Below are 17,217 nucleotides of genomic sequence, written 5' to 3'. Positions count from 1 at the left end.
GCGGCTTCCACGTGAGACTAAAGCTGGGAGGAACGGTCAGGCCGCCGGGCACTTCTGGGGTGGGGACGTAAGGACTGAGTTACGCACCTGAGGTTCGCGCGCGGTTTTTGCTGCCCCAGAGGGAAGCAGGGTGAACCCTGGGCAGGGGCGGCTGTTGGAACTAGGAGCCTATTGGAGCAGCCGGAAGAAGGAACGGGAAATCCCAGTGATTTCTCTGCGTTTTCTTTGGTTGCCATTATTTTCCTCCTGTTAACCTTCTCGCTCTCCCTCCAGCCAACTCCCTAGGTTAGTGGGCTTGGAAGGACCAGGCAATATCACAGCCCTGGTAATTTTAAGAATTTATAAGCCCACTATGACTGAAAGGAGTTCCTGGGAGGTGCAAGCAGCACTCAACTACCAACCAAAGGTTGGCACTTCGACCCCACCCCCAGGCATCTTGGAAGACAGGCCTGAGGACGTTACCTAAATGTTACAGCCTTAAAAACCCTATGGAGCAGTTCTACTTTGCACACATGGGATCGCCATGAGTTGGGATGGACTGGAGGCAACTACCAACCACCACTGACTAAAAAGAAAGGTCAACCAGATTTTAAGAAACTTAATTTTGACAGCAGTACTTTAACATTTTCCTGGTCTTCCTCAAGTTACAGATTCATTTGGCAAGTGGAGAAAGACAAGTGTATGTAAAAGACACTCCGTTTCAGAAAAAAAAGGTGCAGGGAAGCCTCCCCCTCTTTTTTTTTTACCAGTGTGGAAGCCCTTCTTAGATTATACTTAGATTATATCTTGACTACCTGAAATAATCAGTGCAGATGCCCTGCGTTCCAGTGCTTGGTACATCAGAAATGTTCAATATTTATTACATAAATGAGAGGAATTTTATGTAAAAGAGGGAAAAAAAGTTTCTCAAATGATGTATTGGATAAATCACCTTGTTTTTCCAACTGATACCCTAGATTGGATCTTCCTCTTCTTGAAGCTCTGTTCTGTCAAGCTGCATTCATTCCACAAATATTTATGAAGCACACATCTGGGTAGGGCTGGCTGCAGGCCCTGGGGACAGAGTGGTGGGCAAGATGAAGTCCCTGCCACTTGGGGAGTGTGCATCTTACTGAGGAATAGATAAGACATATGAACAATTCCATAAGTAAGTTCAGAAAGTGGAAAGCACTATGTAGAAAACAGGACCAGGTAATGGGTAGTGTCACTGGGATGCAGGTGAAGGTGAAGGGTGGAGGTAAAGGAGGCCTCTCTGAGAAGGTGGAATGGGAGCAGGAGTGGGGAGGAGCCAGCCATGGGTATGTAAAGTGTCCCCTACAGAGGGAATGGCCCTGCAGAGGCCCTGAAGTGGGCAAGTTTGTTGAGAAACTCAAAGGCTGTACTACCTGAAGAGAGTGTGGCATGGGAGAGTGGTATGTCTGCCAGTTAAGAAGGACCAGATCCTGCTGGACCTTGTAATCAGGGAAAGGGACTTGGATTTTTCCTAATCACAGTGGAAAGCCAATGGTGGGTTTTAGGCAAGATCTGTGTTTTGATTTACACTTTCATAAGCTCAGTCAGGCTGCTGCATATAACACAGAATTTTTAGTTAGGAGGCTGTTAATTACAAGAGGAGTGCCGATAAGATAGCTAGGGTGAGTGGTGCTAGTAAAGGTGGTGTGAGAGAGTGATGGGATTTGAGATCTATTTGAGGACGCAGAGCCTTGCTGATGAATTACATGTTACGAGGACAAGACAGCAATCAAGGATGACTCCTGGATCTTTGGTTTAAGCAAAGTTGCATATGATAGGGCATAAGCTAAGATGGGTAAGTCTGGGGACAGTAAGTTTTGATGAAGGGAGAAATCAAGAGTTGTATTCCACATGTTCTATTTGAGATGTGCATTCCACATCCAAGTGGGGATGTCAGTGGGTAATTGGATTTCCAAGATTGGAACTTAGGGGAGAAGCCAAGCATAGAGATTACATTTGGGAGTCATCTGCGTGTACATGGAATTTAAAGCAACAGAGTGGATGATATCACCTAGAAAGGGCAGATAGAAAAGGGAGAAAAGCCAAGACTTTGGGCACATGGGGACTCAGGTCAAGCAGAGATCCAAACAAAGGAGAATGAGGAGGAGCAGGAGGTAAGGTTGAAAGAAAACCAGGAGAGTGGGACTCAGGTCAAGCAGAGATCCAAACAAAGGAGAATGAGGAGGAGCAGGAGGTAAGGTTGAAAGAAAACCAGGAGAGTGCTGGTTCATGGAAACCTAGAGAAGAAGGTATTTCAAGGAAAAAGTTGGCAACTGTGTCAAATGCCGGTGAGAAACAGCTTAAGAAGAGAATTTTACTGTTGAGTTTCACCAAGATGGTGGTCTTTGATGACCTTGGTTAAAGATGTTTCAGTGATGCGGACTGAGGAAAAAGTGGGAAGTCAAGAAGTGGGATAGTGAGTATAAACAACACTATGGAGGACCTTTGCTGCAAGGAATGTAAAGCATTTGTCTGCTGGAGAGAGGGGTGTGGGGGTCCAGGGAAGGATCTTAAAAGAGGATCACTATTAAGACCCATTTGATGGGATAAGCCAATAGAGAGGGAAAAATGAATGATGTAGGAGAGGGAAGAGAGAACTACTGGAGAGAAGTCCTCCATTAGGGGTTGGGATCAGAGCGCTGGCTAGGAGCAGAGCACTGGCTAGAAGCAGGGTTTCTGTTCACAGGTGTGAAGGCAGAATATAGAGGATTAGCCTTGACCTTGGTGGTATGAAGATAATAAGATTTTTTAAACTCTCTTAGTTTGTTATTTAAAGAGTCAGAAAAATTATCTCCTAACAGATAATTACGCAATAGTTGGTTTATTTAGTAAATTGAAGCTTCTAGTATGAAAACTGGCTCAGTTATAAATTAGTATGCTTGTTGTTAGGTGCTGTCAAGTCAGTTCCGACTCATAGCGACCCTACGCACAACAGAAAGAAACACTGCCCGGTCTGGCACCATCCCCACAATCGCTGTTATGCTTGAGCCCATTGTTGCAGACACTGTGTCCATCCATCTCCTTGAGGATCTTCCTCTTTTCTGCTGACCCTCTACCAAGCATGATGTCCTTCTCCAGTGGCTGATCCCTCCTGAGAACATGTCCAAAGTATGTGAATGTAGTCTCACCATCCTCGCCTCTAAGCAACAGTCTGGGTGTACTTCTTCCAAGAGAGATTTGTTTGTTCTTTTGGCAGTCCATGGTATATTCATGGTATATTCAGTATTCTTCTCCAGCACCACAATTCAAAGGCATCAATTCTTCCTTGGTTTTTCTTATTCATTGTCCAGCTTTCACATGCATATGAGGCGACTGAGAACACCATGGCTTGGGTTAGGCGCACCTTAGTCTTCAAGGTGATATCTTTGCTTTTTAACACTTTAAAGAGGTCTTTTGCAGCAGATTTGCCCAATGCAGTGTGTCATTTGATTTCTTGACTGCTGCTTCCATGACTGTTGACTGTGGATCCAAGTAAAATGAAATCCTTGACAACTTCAATCTTTTCTCTGTTTATCATGTTGCTCATTGGTCCAGTTGGGAGGATTTTTGTTTTTTTATGTTGAGGTGTAATCCATACTGAAGGCTGTGGTCTTTGATCTTCATCAGTAAGTGCTTCAAGTCCTCTTCATTTTCAGCAAGCAAGGTTGTGTCATCTGCATAAGGCAGGTTGTTAATGAGTCTTCCTCCAATACTGATGCCAAGTTCTGCATACAGTCCAACCTCTGGGATTATTTGCTCAGCATACAGATTGAATAAGTGTGGTGAAAGGACACAACCCGGACCCGCGCCTTCCCTGACTTTAAACCATGCAGTATTCCCTTGTTCCGTTCGAACAACTGCCTCGATCTATTTACAGGTTCCTTACAAGAACAAGTAAGTGCTCTGGAATTCCCATTCCTTGCAATGTTATCCATAATTTATTATGACCCACACAGTCGAATGCCTTTGCATAGTTAATAAAACACAGGTAAACATCTTTCTGGAATTCTCTGCTTTCAGCCAGGATCCATCTGACATCAGCAATGATATCCCTGGTTCCACGTCCTCTTTTGAATCGCCTTGAATTTCTGGCATTTCCCTGTCAATGTACTGCTGCAACTGCTTTTGAATGATCTTTAGCAAAATTTTACTTATGTCTGATAATGATATTGTTTGATAATTTCCACATTCAGTTGGAACAGGCATAAATGTGGATCTCTTCTAGTGCTGCATCCATTTACTGAAAACATCGCAATTGGTATTCTGTCAATTCCTGGAGCCTTGTTTACCTTTAAAAATTATTCCTTTTCAATGGTATCCATAGTTTGTTATGACTCACAGAGTGCAGTGCTGTTGCATAGTCAATGAAACACGGGTAAACATCTTTCTGGTATTCGTTGTTTTACTTGGATCCATAATCAACGTCAAGAAATCAACATATTGCACTGGGCAGTTCTGCAAAAGACCTCTTTAAAGTTTTGAAAAGCAAAGATGTCACTTTGAGGACTAAGGTGCACCTGACCCAAAACCCGCTGCCACTGAGTCGTTTCCAACTCATAGTGCCTGACCCAAGCCACGATATTTTCAGTTGCCTCATATGCATGTGAAAGCTGGACAACGCATAAGGAAGACCGAAGAACTGATGCATTTGAATTACAGTGTGTGCAAAGAATAATGAATATGCTATGGACTGCCAGAAGAACAAGTAAGTCTGTCTTGAAAGAAGTACATCCAGAGTGCTCCTTGGAAGCGATGATGACAAGACTTAGTCTCACATACTTTGGACACGTTATCAGAAGGGACCAGTCCCTGGAGGACATCATGCTTGGTAAGGTAGAGGGTCAGCAAAAAAGAGAAAGACCCTCAACAAGATGGATTGACACAGTGGCTGCAACAATGGGCTCAAACATAGCAACAGTTGTGAAGATGGTGCAGGACCGGGCAGTGTTTCATTCTGTTGTACCCAGGGTCACTATGAGTCGGAAGCAACTCGACAGCACCTAACAACAACAATCCTTACGGGAGCAGATCATCAATCTTTCTTCCATGGTGCCACTTGGTGGGTTCAAACCACCAACCTTTCAGTTAGCAGATTGCTTAACCATTGCACCATCAGGGCTCCTTCCTCTGAGGTTTGACATGGTCATGTGGCTTGTTCTGGCTAATGACATGAGAGCAGAGCTGCTTGTGCTACTTCCAGGCAGAAGTTTTAAAAGCCAGGACACAATTCATCAAAGTCCTGTCCTACTGCAGTGATAACCCTGAAACAGATTTTACAGAAGTCCCTCCCTGAGTGGCTCTGATGAGTACAGCATCCCTGCTGACTGGCATTGGACAAGCAGTAAGAGCAATGAAAAAACTTTCAAGTCATTGAGATTTGAGGGAGGTTGGTTGTACAGCATGCCCCCAACTTATCCTGGGTGATACGGTGATCGAAAATATTACCCAGTCCAGTGGACGTACCTAGCTCAGACACTGGGTGGATGATGGTGCCACTCTCTGAGACAGACTATTATCAATGATAGGAAGAGGAGTGTAAGGCAGGGGAATGATTGATTCCGTTTTGGGTATGGTGAGTTGGAGAGGCCAGGAGTTAACAGTACATTAACAATTAATTATGAGAATACATAAGCTTGCCCTGGAAAAGTAAGTCCAGTGGGAAGAGAAGACCCTGCCCTGAGGAGCCCTAACGTTTAAGGGAGGGGCAAAGAAAGAGAAGCCTGATTACTGCAAAGAAATATTTTCCTTCAAAATCTTAAAATTGGCACCAGAAGTTCATACAGATTTCATTATATATAGGCCATGAATAGAAGGAACAATTCCACAGTTAGTTCTTTTCCAGAACACAGTAGTATTTCAGACAAGGAAAGCAGTGACCATCTATCTGAGGCTGGAGAAGTTGATTGGCTATACCAGAAATCTCCCAGTAGGATCTGAGGGGAAACTGGCATTTCATTGTAATCATAGGCCAAAGTCTACTTTCACCCTTCTTACATTAAGGCTGTGTCTTAGTCATCTAATGCTGCTACAACAGAAATACCACAGGTGGATGACTTTAACAAAGACAAGTTTATTCTCTCAAAGTCCAGTAGGCTAAAAGTTCGAATTCAGGGCTTCAGCTCCAGGGGGAGGCTTTCTCTGTTGGCTCTGGAGGAAGGTCCTTGTCACCAGTCTTCCCTTGGTCTGGGAGCATCTCAGCATAGGAACTTCAGGTCCAAAGAATGCACTCTGCTCCCTGCAGCTGCTTTCTTGGTGATTTGAGGTCCCCATTCTCTGCTAGTTCCCTTTCCTTTTATCTCTTGGGAGACAAAAGGTGGTACAGGCCATACCCCAGGGAAACTCCCTTTACATTGGATCAGGGATGTGTCCTGGTGAGGGTGTTACAATCCCACCCTAATCCTCTTTAACATAAAATTACAATCACAAAATGAAGGATAACCACATAATACTGGGAATCATGGCCCAGGCAAACGAGTACACACATTTTGGGGGGACATAATTCAATCCATGACAGGTTGTTCCCTAGGGGTGGCAGATTGAATGCAAGTATGTTCAAGGGGAAAGAAGACAGAATCAAAATGAGAGACCTGTTTTTGGAGCTGCCATTCACCATCCACAGCCCAGGCAGGCGGCTATCTAGTCTACCATCCACAGGCCTGACTGCACATCGCTTTTGAAAGACCATATGTCTAGGTAATTCAATAGTCAAATCCTCGAAATTTTGGTAATCATGTGGAAACCAATCCCCACTCATCTAGTAGCCTGAAAAGCACTTTTCACCAGGGAGTGGTTTATTTCTACTCACTTGAGTAAGAGAAGACATTTTGTCCTACAACACAGGATAGGAGGAAATGGCACCTGGGAAGTGGACTCGTGAGAGTGGAGAAGAGACAGTGTAATCTGGGTGTTTATAAGGGAGAGGTGGGGAAAGCAGCAAGGAACACCATTTGTATGACTTGGTCCAGGGGCAGCTATTCTAACTACCCCTCTACAAGGAACACAGGAGGCAGAATTATGTTTATAAACACTTTATTCAGTCCATTATAACGGGAAAGTTCCCAGCTAAGTGCACAGGTACAAGCGAGGTATCCTAGGTTAACGCAGGAGCCAGTGGGTTACATGGGACTCAACATTGAGGCCACCGAGAGAGCACCACAGTTCAGAGTCAGACCTGGCCAGAGACCCTGTGCTGACGACAGCTAATGTCCCAACACTGACAGCTGCTCCCTGCTCTCACTGTAAGGCAAGTCTTCAACATTACATCATTTTAGTGATGTTAGGGGACAGGTATTAAAGAAATGGAAGCAGTGTCCTGGGACACCTCAGCTGTTCTTGCTTTTAAGTCACATAATAGCTTATGAATAAGAATTTTAGAACATTCCAGTAACAATAGGCCACAGAGTGGTGAACCTCTGTGTGGCTCCCTTGTGCCCCCTTGCCTGTTTTCCTTCATACCTGCACTCCGGTCTTTAAGCTGCATGCCCTGAGGTTGGAAGTCTCACGGTACACAACAAAGGCTCTCAAATAGCAGCAGCTATTACCAAGCAGCAGCACCCTGTGCAAACAGTTTATCACATCAGGGTCTCTGGTTAGCTATCCTCTGTAAAAACCATCCACTCCCGACCGATGCTGAATTGAAAGCATAATTTAGAAGACTGATTTGGGAAGTGGAATATGGAGTAAAAATAGGAAACAAACTCCAAAAAGCAACTGTCTAAGAGGATTGGGCCAGATAGGGATCAAATGCATAGAGGGTCTTACTTGAAGCTACAGAGTTGTTTCTCACATAATTCTTGGAGTCCACAGCCAATAATCTGCAAACTGCTGGATAACACTGCCTATCTATGGTATGAGACGCACAGAATCTGGCACAAACCTCCTCCAGCTCCTGGGAAAACGCTGAATTGGAAGGGCAGTCACATCATCTACAGCATCTCAAAGGCAAGGATGGCCTGCCAAGACGTAGAGGCTTCAGCACAATATTACAGTTTTAATTTTGAAGGGCACCCTGAGTTCCATTTGGCACTTTTCTGCATTTATCTGTCAGGAACAGACTTACAGGACATTTACTGGGATTTAACTTTTTGGCAAAATAGAAACTTTGGTCATAGCCATAGTTCTGTAGAAACAGTGCTTTTAAAGGGGTTATTATTTCTGACTAAAATACTATTTTTTAGCAAGTCATACAGAATAATAAGATAAACATCTTCATATCTAATATAAGAGCAAAAGTCCTTTACCAGCATCTTATTTTAAATTCAACAAAAACACCAGTAATGCTTATAAACAGTAGTGGGTTCTTTTAGAGGGACTCAGAAAAATATCAAAATAAGGCACGGCCTGTTCCTTTCCCAGATTTAGGCTAGGTAGTAGTGTTCTTTCAGGAAGGCACAAGTCGGAAATCTGATTACACAAAGGTTTAAGATGTGGCTCTGAAGACAATATCATCTGAAGAGGGCAGCTAACTTGGAACACACTCCCTTAACTGGAATCAACAGGAATTAATCAGTGACAACGTTTCTTGTAGATTATAACACTTTGCAACTTTAGAAGTCCTCTTCATCAGCCCGTATGTAAATTTGTAAGGACACTGTACAAAATGTGGGCTGGACCGACCACAGTTCTAGTTTCGAGTGCATATTAAAAAAACAGAGGCACATTTCATAGAAATCAAACTTTACATTAACTAACCAAAAAATAATCATTTTAGAAATAACAGTAGATAAGCTTGATAACATAGCAGGTTGTAAGTCAAAAGTCTTAGAGAGGCTTCTTGGACAGCAGACTTGAGTTTCACGGGATATTCATGGAGAAAGACTCCACACTAATGAGCAGGGAGGTGGGGAAAATCAGGGGAAAAAAGCAGTTCAGACTTTTGGTGCAAATCCAGAATGAACATCAAATGCTAAAGTCTAAACAAATAGGTTTCCAACCACAGATGACAGAAATTTAACTTGGCCCATTTCCTCCTAACAACTTCTCTACATTCTATAGGAGACTATCAAAAGGGAGGATTCAAGTAACGGTACATCCTTGATAAAAGGAAACTTCCACTAACATCAATCTATCAGTGAAAGGAAGACATGTTTCTCTAAACAGTTCCCATATACTGAGCTAAAAATGGCAATGGATTGTTTCAGTAGTCATAATAATAGCATGTTCTATATTGGAGTCCCTGGGTGGTGTAAGCATTTAATGTACTCACTACTAACCAAGGCTGGTGGTTTGAGTCCACCATAAAGTGCCTCAGAAGAAAGGCCTGGCAATCTGAAAAATCAGCCACAGAAAACCCTATGTGGCACAGTTATACTCTGACACACATGGGGTCACCATGAGTCAGAATCATCTTGATAGCCACTGGTTTGGTTTTGGTTATACATTTATTATTATTATCATATGCCAGGTATCATCCTCAGGACTTTTTATATATTATTAATTTGGTACTCATAACAAGCATAGGAGGTAGGTATTATCATTATCCCCATTTTACGAATGAGGAAGCTGAGGTTCAGAGATATTAAATTACACGCCCTAAGCCACACTACAATCACTACACTGTACCACTTCTCATAAAAAGAAACAAGATGAAAATCTCTTCAAAGAGAAAAACTGATAAATCAGTGGAAATGAATACATTTCTCTTTCTTCAAAGGATTAATATCTACATCAAAAATTTCGGGGGGGGGGATCTCATCCCAACTGAAGCTGTGTAAAAATTTGCTAAAGAAATAGAAATTTCTTGGAATAAACTAACATTCGTGGGAACCTTTTATTTGTTCATGAAACCCATAGAGAAGACTATTACAGTGACTCACCGATGATGATGATGATGAAGATAACCACAATGGTAATCCCAATTGCCCACATCTGTAACAAAACAGATTTCCATTCACATTTCAAAAGTGTGCTTCTTGAAGAGTATCAAAGAACAACATATTATTGTAGTCACTGAAAGATATTAAGGTGTACTACAATCTGAAATAATTCATCATTTCTAAAGCCTAAATTTAATGTTTTCAATTAGGGCTTGTAGGGTACTTATTTGCTTTTTGTAAGGTATTCAAGTGATCTGTGGTCCTGAGATAGGCATTTGTTTGTGTATACAAGTTTTCCATCTAAAGAAGGGCTACTAAACTTGTTCCATGTGTCTACAGGCATTACTTCTAAATGAGGAAGGGACAGCACATGTCTTTGGTGACTACATAAAAGCTGCTTAGGCCATGCCCCTTGTGTGGCTGCTTTCCACTCTCCTGGTCCTGCACACTGTGGCTTTCTAGAAGCTCCTTCCCTGGGCCCTAGGACCATTCACAGCACCACAGGCAAACAGACCAGTAATTCCAGCTGTGTCCTGTCAATCTGTGTCCCAGGCTCTGCTGGTGACGGAGGTCGGAAGGGGCTGATGTCTGTGACTGATTTTGAACATTCCTGTTTTGGGGACATGTTCCCAAGGTCAGCCACAAAACAGTGAGAATTCCTAGTTGGGAGGATAGTGAAATGGTATGCAGTCAATGTTTTGGACTCAGAGTCAAGTTTCCATGTGCCGAACCCACCTCTCAGATTCATGGAAGTCCAATATCTGTAGCTGTGGTGCCACAGATCACTTTTGCATGGCCTTTCTAGCCATGATCATATAACTTCCACCCAAGTGATTAGGCAGGACTGTGTGATAGGGTAATTGTGGTCCACTGAGGGGCTTGGTCAGTTTTGCCATCCTGCTGGGCATGAAATGAGCCACCCTAGAGGTGGAAAAAAGAAGAACCCACCATCACCAAGGAAGAAGAGCCAGCATGTCTTTGGATCGGGGATCCCTGTGCTGAGAAACTCCTAGAATCAGGAGACAGAGAGAAAGAGAGAACTGTTAACACTAATGGCAGTGAGAAGCGACAGGAGACTCAGTAGGAGAGACACAGCAGCCGGAGATGGCACAGTGGGCTTCCTGGCCCACCCAGAGAGAAAGCTGACAACCTTTGGGCAGGGACCTAGGGCCGGGGAGAGACATGCTGAGAGCACAGCTGGGAAGAGGCCGTCCTGATGGAGGAACTGTATCCTTGAGTATTCCTGACCCTGAATTGTAACCTGTTACTTCTGGAAGTACTCACTCATCTATGGCAAGAAATTTGGAAGAGAGCTACCTGGCCAAATGGCTGGCAGAGATCCCTATGTACACCTATTCCTAAGAAAGGTGATCCCACCAAATGTGGAAATTATCAAGTAATATCATTAATATCACACACAAGTAAAATTTTGCTGAAGATCATTCAAAAGCATCTGCAGAAGTATATTGACAGGGAGCTGCCAGAAATTCAGGCCGGATTCAGAAGAGGACGCGGAGCCAGGGCTGTCACTGCTGATGTCAGATGGATCCTGGCTAAAAGCAGAGAATTCCAGAAAGATGTTTACCTGTGTTTTATTAACTATGCAAAGGCATTCCACTGTGTGGATCATAACAAATTACGGATAGCATTGTGCAGAAAAGGAATTCCAGAACACTTAATGGTGCTCGTGAGGAACCTGTACATAGATCAAGAGGCAGTTGTTTGGACAGAACAAAGCGATACTGTGTAGTTTAAAGTCAGGAAAGCTGTGCATCAGGGCTGTATCCTGTCACCATACTTATTCAATATGTATGCTGAGCAAATAATCCCAGAAGCTGGACTATATGAAGAAAAACAGGGCATCAGGATTGAAGGAAGACTCATTAACAACCTGCCTTACGCAGATGACATAACCTTGCTTGCTGAAAGTGAAGAGGACTTGAAGCACTTACTGATGAAAATCAAAGACCACAGCCTTCAGTATGGATTACATCTCAACATAAAGAAAACAAAAATCCTTACAACTGGACCAATAAGCAATATCATGATAAACGGAGAAGAGATTGAAGTTGTCACGGATTTCATTTTATTCAGAGCCACAATCAACACCCATGTACGCAGCAGGCAAGAAATCAAAAGACATACTGCGTTGGGCAAATCTGCTGCAAAAGACCTCTTTAAAAAAGTGTTCAAAAGGAAAGATGTCACCTTGAAGACTAAGGTGCACCTGACACAAGCCATGGTGTTTTCAATCACCTCCTATGCACCTGAAAGCTGGAAAATGAATAAGGAAGACCGAAGAACTGACTCCCTTAAATTGTGGTGTTGGAGAAGAATACTGAATATACCATGGATTGCCAAAAGAACGAACAAATCTCTCTTGGAAGAAGTACAACCAGGATGCTCCTTAGAAGCAAGGATGGCAAGACTGCGTCTTACATACTTTGGACATGTTGTCAGGAAGGATCAGTCCCTGGAGAAGGGCGTCATGCTTGGTAGAGTGTCAGCAAAAAAAAAGGAAGATCCTCAATGAGATGGACAGACATATTGGCTGCAACGATGGGCTTAAGCATAACAACAATTGTGAGGATGGTGCAGGACCAGGCTGTGTTTTGTTCTGTTGTACATAGGGTCAATATGAGTTGGGACTGACTCAATGACATCTAACAACAACAACACTTCCCTAATAAGCCCTATAACCCTGAGTATGGTCTGTGAGTTCTGTGTGGCCATTGCAGTGAATTATTAAACCCAGAAGAGAAGTAGAAAGTGCTATGGGAGGAACAGTTGGCGTCAGAATTGGTGAAGATGGCAGACAGAGGAGGCATATCTGACCTCTCCCTCACAGGAATCAGCCTTAGGCTGTTATCTTGATTCTCCTTCCCAAGTGTGAAGTCGGAAGAGGTCAGACACCATCCCCACGCCGTTTTGTACAGTAGCCTTTGTCTAGCCCTGAGAATGAGAGGGTGACACAGTGTAAAGAGGATTACCTTGCAATTCTTCCACCAATATTTCCTCTTCAACTTGGCAGCACTTGTTTCAAACTGGGATGCTCCTGCCTGCAGCGCGTCTGCACGATCGTCTAGCTCAGAAAGCTTTTGATCTCTTTCCAATACCTTGTCCACGTTGACACGCATGATGTCCACCACCTACATGGAGATGTTCACACTACATTACACAGAAAGAAATGGGGAAAAAAAATTTCCAATAAAATCCACCAACAGTTTTTTTTCAGGTCAGCACGTTATGACCTTGGGCCAAACTTTCATTAAATGGGGGGAGAAGGGGGAAGGGGAAATTTGATTTTGTAGAAAAATAAAAGTTTCAGGAAGGACAGAATTAGATTGGGTTTTTTAGCTTGAAAATATGAAATTTATAAAAGAAACAATCAAATCAAAACATTACTATATGATTTAATGAGTATCTAGCACAGCTTTAGCTTTGCTTTTTAAGGTGGCTAAACATTCTGTCGTACACATGGTTGCTGTAAGTCGGAACAAACTCAATGGCACCTAACAACAACAAAAAGTGCAGAATGGCTGAGCTATCTTTGTTGGACAATAACAGTCTGAATTTCTCAAGCAATATTCTGTCGTGGTTACGCACATAGAGCATGTAACAAAAGATGCCGTGATGGTCCTCCAGCTCAAGAATTCTACAAATACAGATTTGTTGGGCTACACCAGTTTGTTGGTATCTGCCTGCTATGTGTCAATGGGCAGCAGTCAGGGACGAATTCTGCAGGGGCCTGGTCCGGTTAGGTAACTAGTAAACCCTAACGAAGCATTTTGATCAATAATTTAGTCAGAAAGATTGGTCCCGTCTTGAGCAATTTGAAGACCTAATCCATAAAATTCTATAAACTTGTTTTACAAAGTGGTTCTTAGGGAACATTCTCAGGGAGGAGTCTGTTTGTTTTAGGATGTGTTTACAGTTATAGGAAAATAAGAATGAAGCTAGGAAGAATCTGACTTCTGCTTAGAACAGGGCTTCTAGACTACAGGGGGGCAAATTTTTGCTACGTTTGTGATACTACCAGGAGCTCTGGTGGCACAACAGTTAAGCACTTGGCTGCTAACTGAAAGGTGGGAAGTTCAAACCCATCCAATGGCTCTGAGGGAGAAAGGACCTGATCATCTGCTTCAGTAAAGATCAAAACCCATTGCTGTTCAGTTGATTCCGGCTCATAGCTACCCTATACAACAGAGTAGAACTGCCCTAGAGGGTTTCCAAGGCTGTAATCTTTACAGAAGCACACTGCCACATCTTTCTCCTGCAGAGCAGCTGGTGGGTTCAAATCGCAAACCTTTCATTTAGCAGCTGAGTGCTTAACCACTACACCACCAGGGCTCCCCTGTAAAGATTATAGCCTAGGAAATCCTATGCTGCAGTTCTTCTCTGTCACATGGGGTCACTATGAGTCAAAATGAACTCAATGTCACCCAACAACAAATGATACTGTCAATATGTACTTTACATCTATACTTTTATGATACTTTTTCTAAACAGAATTATCTCCAGAGTGCTCCCATGCCTGTTTAAAATGCATGTTTACAGTATTTCAGAGCAATACCTCATCCACTTGGTTTTGTGTCTGCTGCAGTCTTCGATTACTGCCAGAGGCAGCGCTTGAACCTGCAGGCACACCTGTAGACCTAAAACATAAAGGCGCAAGCATGAATAAATTATGATTTCAAATACATTTTTGTAAGTATAAAGATTTTATTCCAGGATCTCAGTGTTAACAATTTCTTACATCAGAACTAAAGTTAAAAAAAAAAGTCCTTCCTGCAGTAATGAACAAAGGTTTTGATAGGCATTTCTTCTAATTCCTCTCTAACTTCCAAGATTCTCCCACATGTTAAAAGTGAACAGGGTCTAACGCCAAGTTTTAATAGGATCTACTTTGCACCACTGAAGTACCTGATCCCAAGATAGGTTAAAGTGTACTTTCTAATTTGTTATTATTTGTTTTAAAGCACACATCTGCCTTAAATGTACTTAGTACTCTTCTGATCTTTTCACTGAGGCAAGAACTGTTCTCATAGTTAGGAACAATTATAAAACGAATGCCCTTTCGCAATACAAAGAAATGGATTCATTTACAGAAACAGGGTCCTCTCTCAGAAACATACTCAGGTTTTAAAACTCTCACTGAATGCTTTATTCCTATCCATGCGGCTCTTTTCTGATCGCTCTGTCTCTGAAGTCCTTAACGTCTCCATTACCTGGTTGGCATTGCTTTGCCTCCCCTAATAGATTGCAGGCTCCCATGTCTTAGTATTCTACTCTATGAATCCAAGACACCACCTAGCATGTGGCTTGCATAGGGTAGCCACTGATTTATTGATTGGACAGATAATTACTGAATATCTGTTGTTGTCAGATGTCATCAAATTGATTTCAACTCATAGCAACCCCATATAAAAGAGGAGAACTGCTCCATAACCTTTTCAAGGCTGTAATCTTTACAGGAGCAGATCACCAGGTCTTTCTCCTGAGGGTTCAAACCATCAACCTTTCAGTTAGCAGCCAAGTGTTTAACCATTCATTCCACCAGGGCTCCCTGTTTTGAATACCTACCATGTGCCCAGGAAGAAGTACAACCAGAATGCTCCTTAGAAGCAAGGAGGGTAAGACTTTGTCTCACATACTTTGGACATGTTATCAGGAGGGATGAGTCCCTGGAGAAGGACGTCATGCTTGGTAGAGGGTCAGAGAAAAAAAGGAAGACCCTCAATGAGATGGATTGACACAGTGGCTGCAACAACGGGCTCAAGCATAGCACCAATTGTGGGGATGGCGCAGGACCAGGCAGTGTTTCATTCTGTTGTGCACAGGGTCACTATGAGTTGGAACTGACTCGGCGCCACCTAACAATAATAACAACCACCATGTGCCAAAGACCAGGGATATAGCAGGTCCAATCCCTGCCCTCACAGAGTTTAGTGTCTGGCAGATAACAGCTAAGGACCAGGCACTAGTCCTCATAGGCCCTCTCACTTAATTCTCCTAAGTGTTTAAGGAGGATATGATTATTACCCCTATTTTCTATGAGTAGAGTGAGGTTTAGAAAGCCAACACAGCTGGTTGTAATGAAGCTTGTGCTTAAGCCAGGTCCTGTATAATTCCACAGATCTAGATCTTAACCACCATGATCTATTGGCACAGCAGCCTCAGCAGGAACATTCTACAGAGTGGTGTCCCCAGTTCCTAGGAGGAAGAATTCCTTTTTACCTCTGTGGGTGAGCAATGAGCCAGGTGGGAGAGGGATCAAGGGTCCCTGGGATTCCTAACAACTTGGATTCTCTGAATGATATCACTGAAAATGCTGTGTTTTCAAGGGCTATCACAACAGTGTTGTTGTTATTGTTAGGTGCAGTACAGTCAGTTGTGACTCATCACGACCCTATGCACAACAGAAGGAAACACTGCCCGGTACTGCCCCATCCTCACAATTGTTGCTATGCTTGAGCCCACTGTTGAGAGGTTCATCTTCCGGCACTACATCAGACAGTGTTCCACGGCTATTCATAAGGTTTTCACTAGCTAATTCTTTTCAGAAGTAGGCTGCGGGGTCCTTCTTCCTAGTCTGTCTTAGACTGGAAGCTCAGCTGAAACTTGTCCGCCATGGGTGACCCTGCTGGTATTTGAATACCAGTGGCATAGCTTCCAGCATCACAGCAACACACAAGCCCTCACAGTACACAAACTGACAGTGCTTTTGCTTAAAAAGGTAGAACCATAGCCAAGTTATCTTTCCAAGTTCAGCTCTTATCTTTCCAAGTTAAAGAAACAGCACTTTTGCCCTTATGAGCTGCTCTGGTACTCAGGCTGTAGGTGCCTCACGACAGGGCCGAGGTCCTTTCCCGTGCAAAATCCGGAGCCCAGCACAGCGCCTGGCAGAGAGAAGGCGCTCAGGGAGGGTAGTAGTCGCGCCACTCCTCTTAGGGACCTTCCAGGGGAAAGAACCGAAAAGCCAAGGGTCGAGGCCAGGAAGGGGTGGGGTGTCTTGCGGGAGGTGGGGACAGGTAGTCTTTCTCCAGGAAATCCCGGGGTCCCCGCTCTCGCCTCTTCCGCGTCGCCCGCCGGGCCTTCCGGGCAGTCGGCAGCGCCGCGGGGGCTGGGCTGGCCCGGCCCGGCCGGTCCGCAGCCGGCACCCCTGGGCCACCGCCCATCCCAGGCCTCGGAGCCCCCGCGCTCGCGGCCTCGGCCCGCGTCGGAGCCGCGACCGGGGACAAGCCCTGAGAGGCTCCCAGCCGCAGGCCGCCGCCGCGGGATCCGAAGCCACTCCGCGTCCCGTCGCGTCACTTACATTTCGGCGGCAGTAGAGACGGTGGGCGAAGGTCGGCGACAGCAAACAGCCGAGACCACAGCCGAGGAAAGGGGCGGGGCTGTGGGTGGTGCGGAG

General features: G+C 44.0%; 1 protein-coding gene across 2 annotated transcripts; it reads right to left on the bottom strand.

The window, feature by feature from the left end:
* Positions 1-6,059: 6,059 nt before the first annotated feature.
* On the bottom strand, positions 6,060-17,217 carry VAMP3 (vesicle associated membrane protein 3). 2 transcript variants are annotated; one of them, XM_064281184.1, is made up of 6 exons: positions 15,390-16,917; positions 14,380-14,461; positions 12,797-12,955; positions 10,755-10,815; positions 9,807-9,858; positions 6,060-8,815 (listed from the first exon to the last, which is right to left on the bottom strand). In XM_064281184.1, the coding sequence occupies exons 3-6, from the start codon at positions 12,941-12,943 to the stop codon at positions 8,785-8,787; spliced, it is 291 nt and encodes a 96-aa protein (XP_064137254.1). In that variant the 5' UTR covers positions 12,944-12,955; positions 14,380-14,461; positions 15,390-16,917; the 3' UTR covers positions 6,060-8,784. The 2 variants fall into 2 exon arrangements, with proteins under 2 accessions (XP_064137254.1, XP_010591443.1); XM_010593141.3 differs by lacking the exons at positions 10,755-10,815; positions 15,390-16,917 and adding an exon at positions 17,122-17,217 and having other exon boundaries at positions 6,062-8,815.

This window comes from Loxodonta africana, chromosome 3, assembly GCF_030014295.1.
Source record: "Loxodonta africana isolate mLoxAfr1 chromosome 3, mLoxAfr1.hap2, whole genome shotgun sequence".
Classification (NCBI taxonomy): domain Eukaryota; kingdom Metazoa; phylum Chordata; class Mammalia; order Proboscidea; family Elephantidae; genus Loxodonta; species Loxodonta africana.
This window is presented reverse-complemented; position numbering and strand designations above follow the sequence as displayed.

Bases quoted from the DNA above. Each gene is read 5' to 3' on its own strand.
- VAMP3 (XM_010593141.3), bottom strand. The intron at 12,956-14,379 runs GTATTGCTCTGA...ATCTCCATGTAG, and splicing joins CACAAAACCAAGTGGATGAG to GTGGTGGACATCATGCGTGT. The intron at 8,816-9,806 runs GTGAGTCACTGT...CCTGCTCATTAG, and splicing joins CTTCATCATCATCATCATCG to TGTGGAGTCTTTCTCCATGA.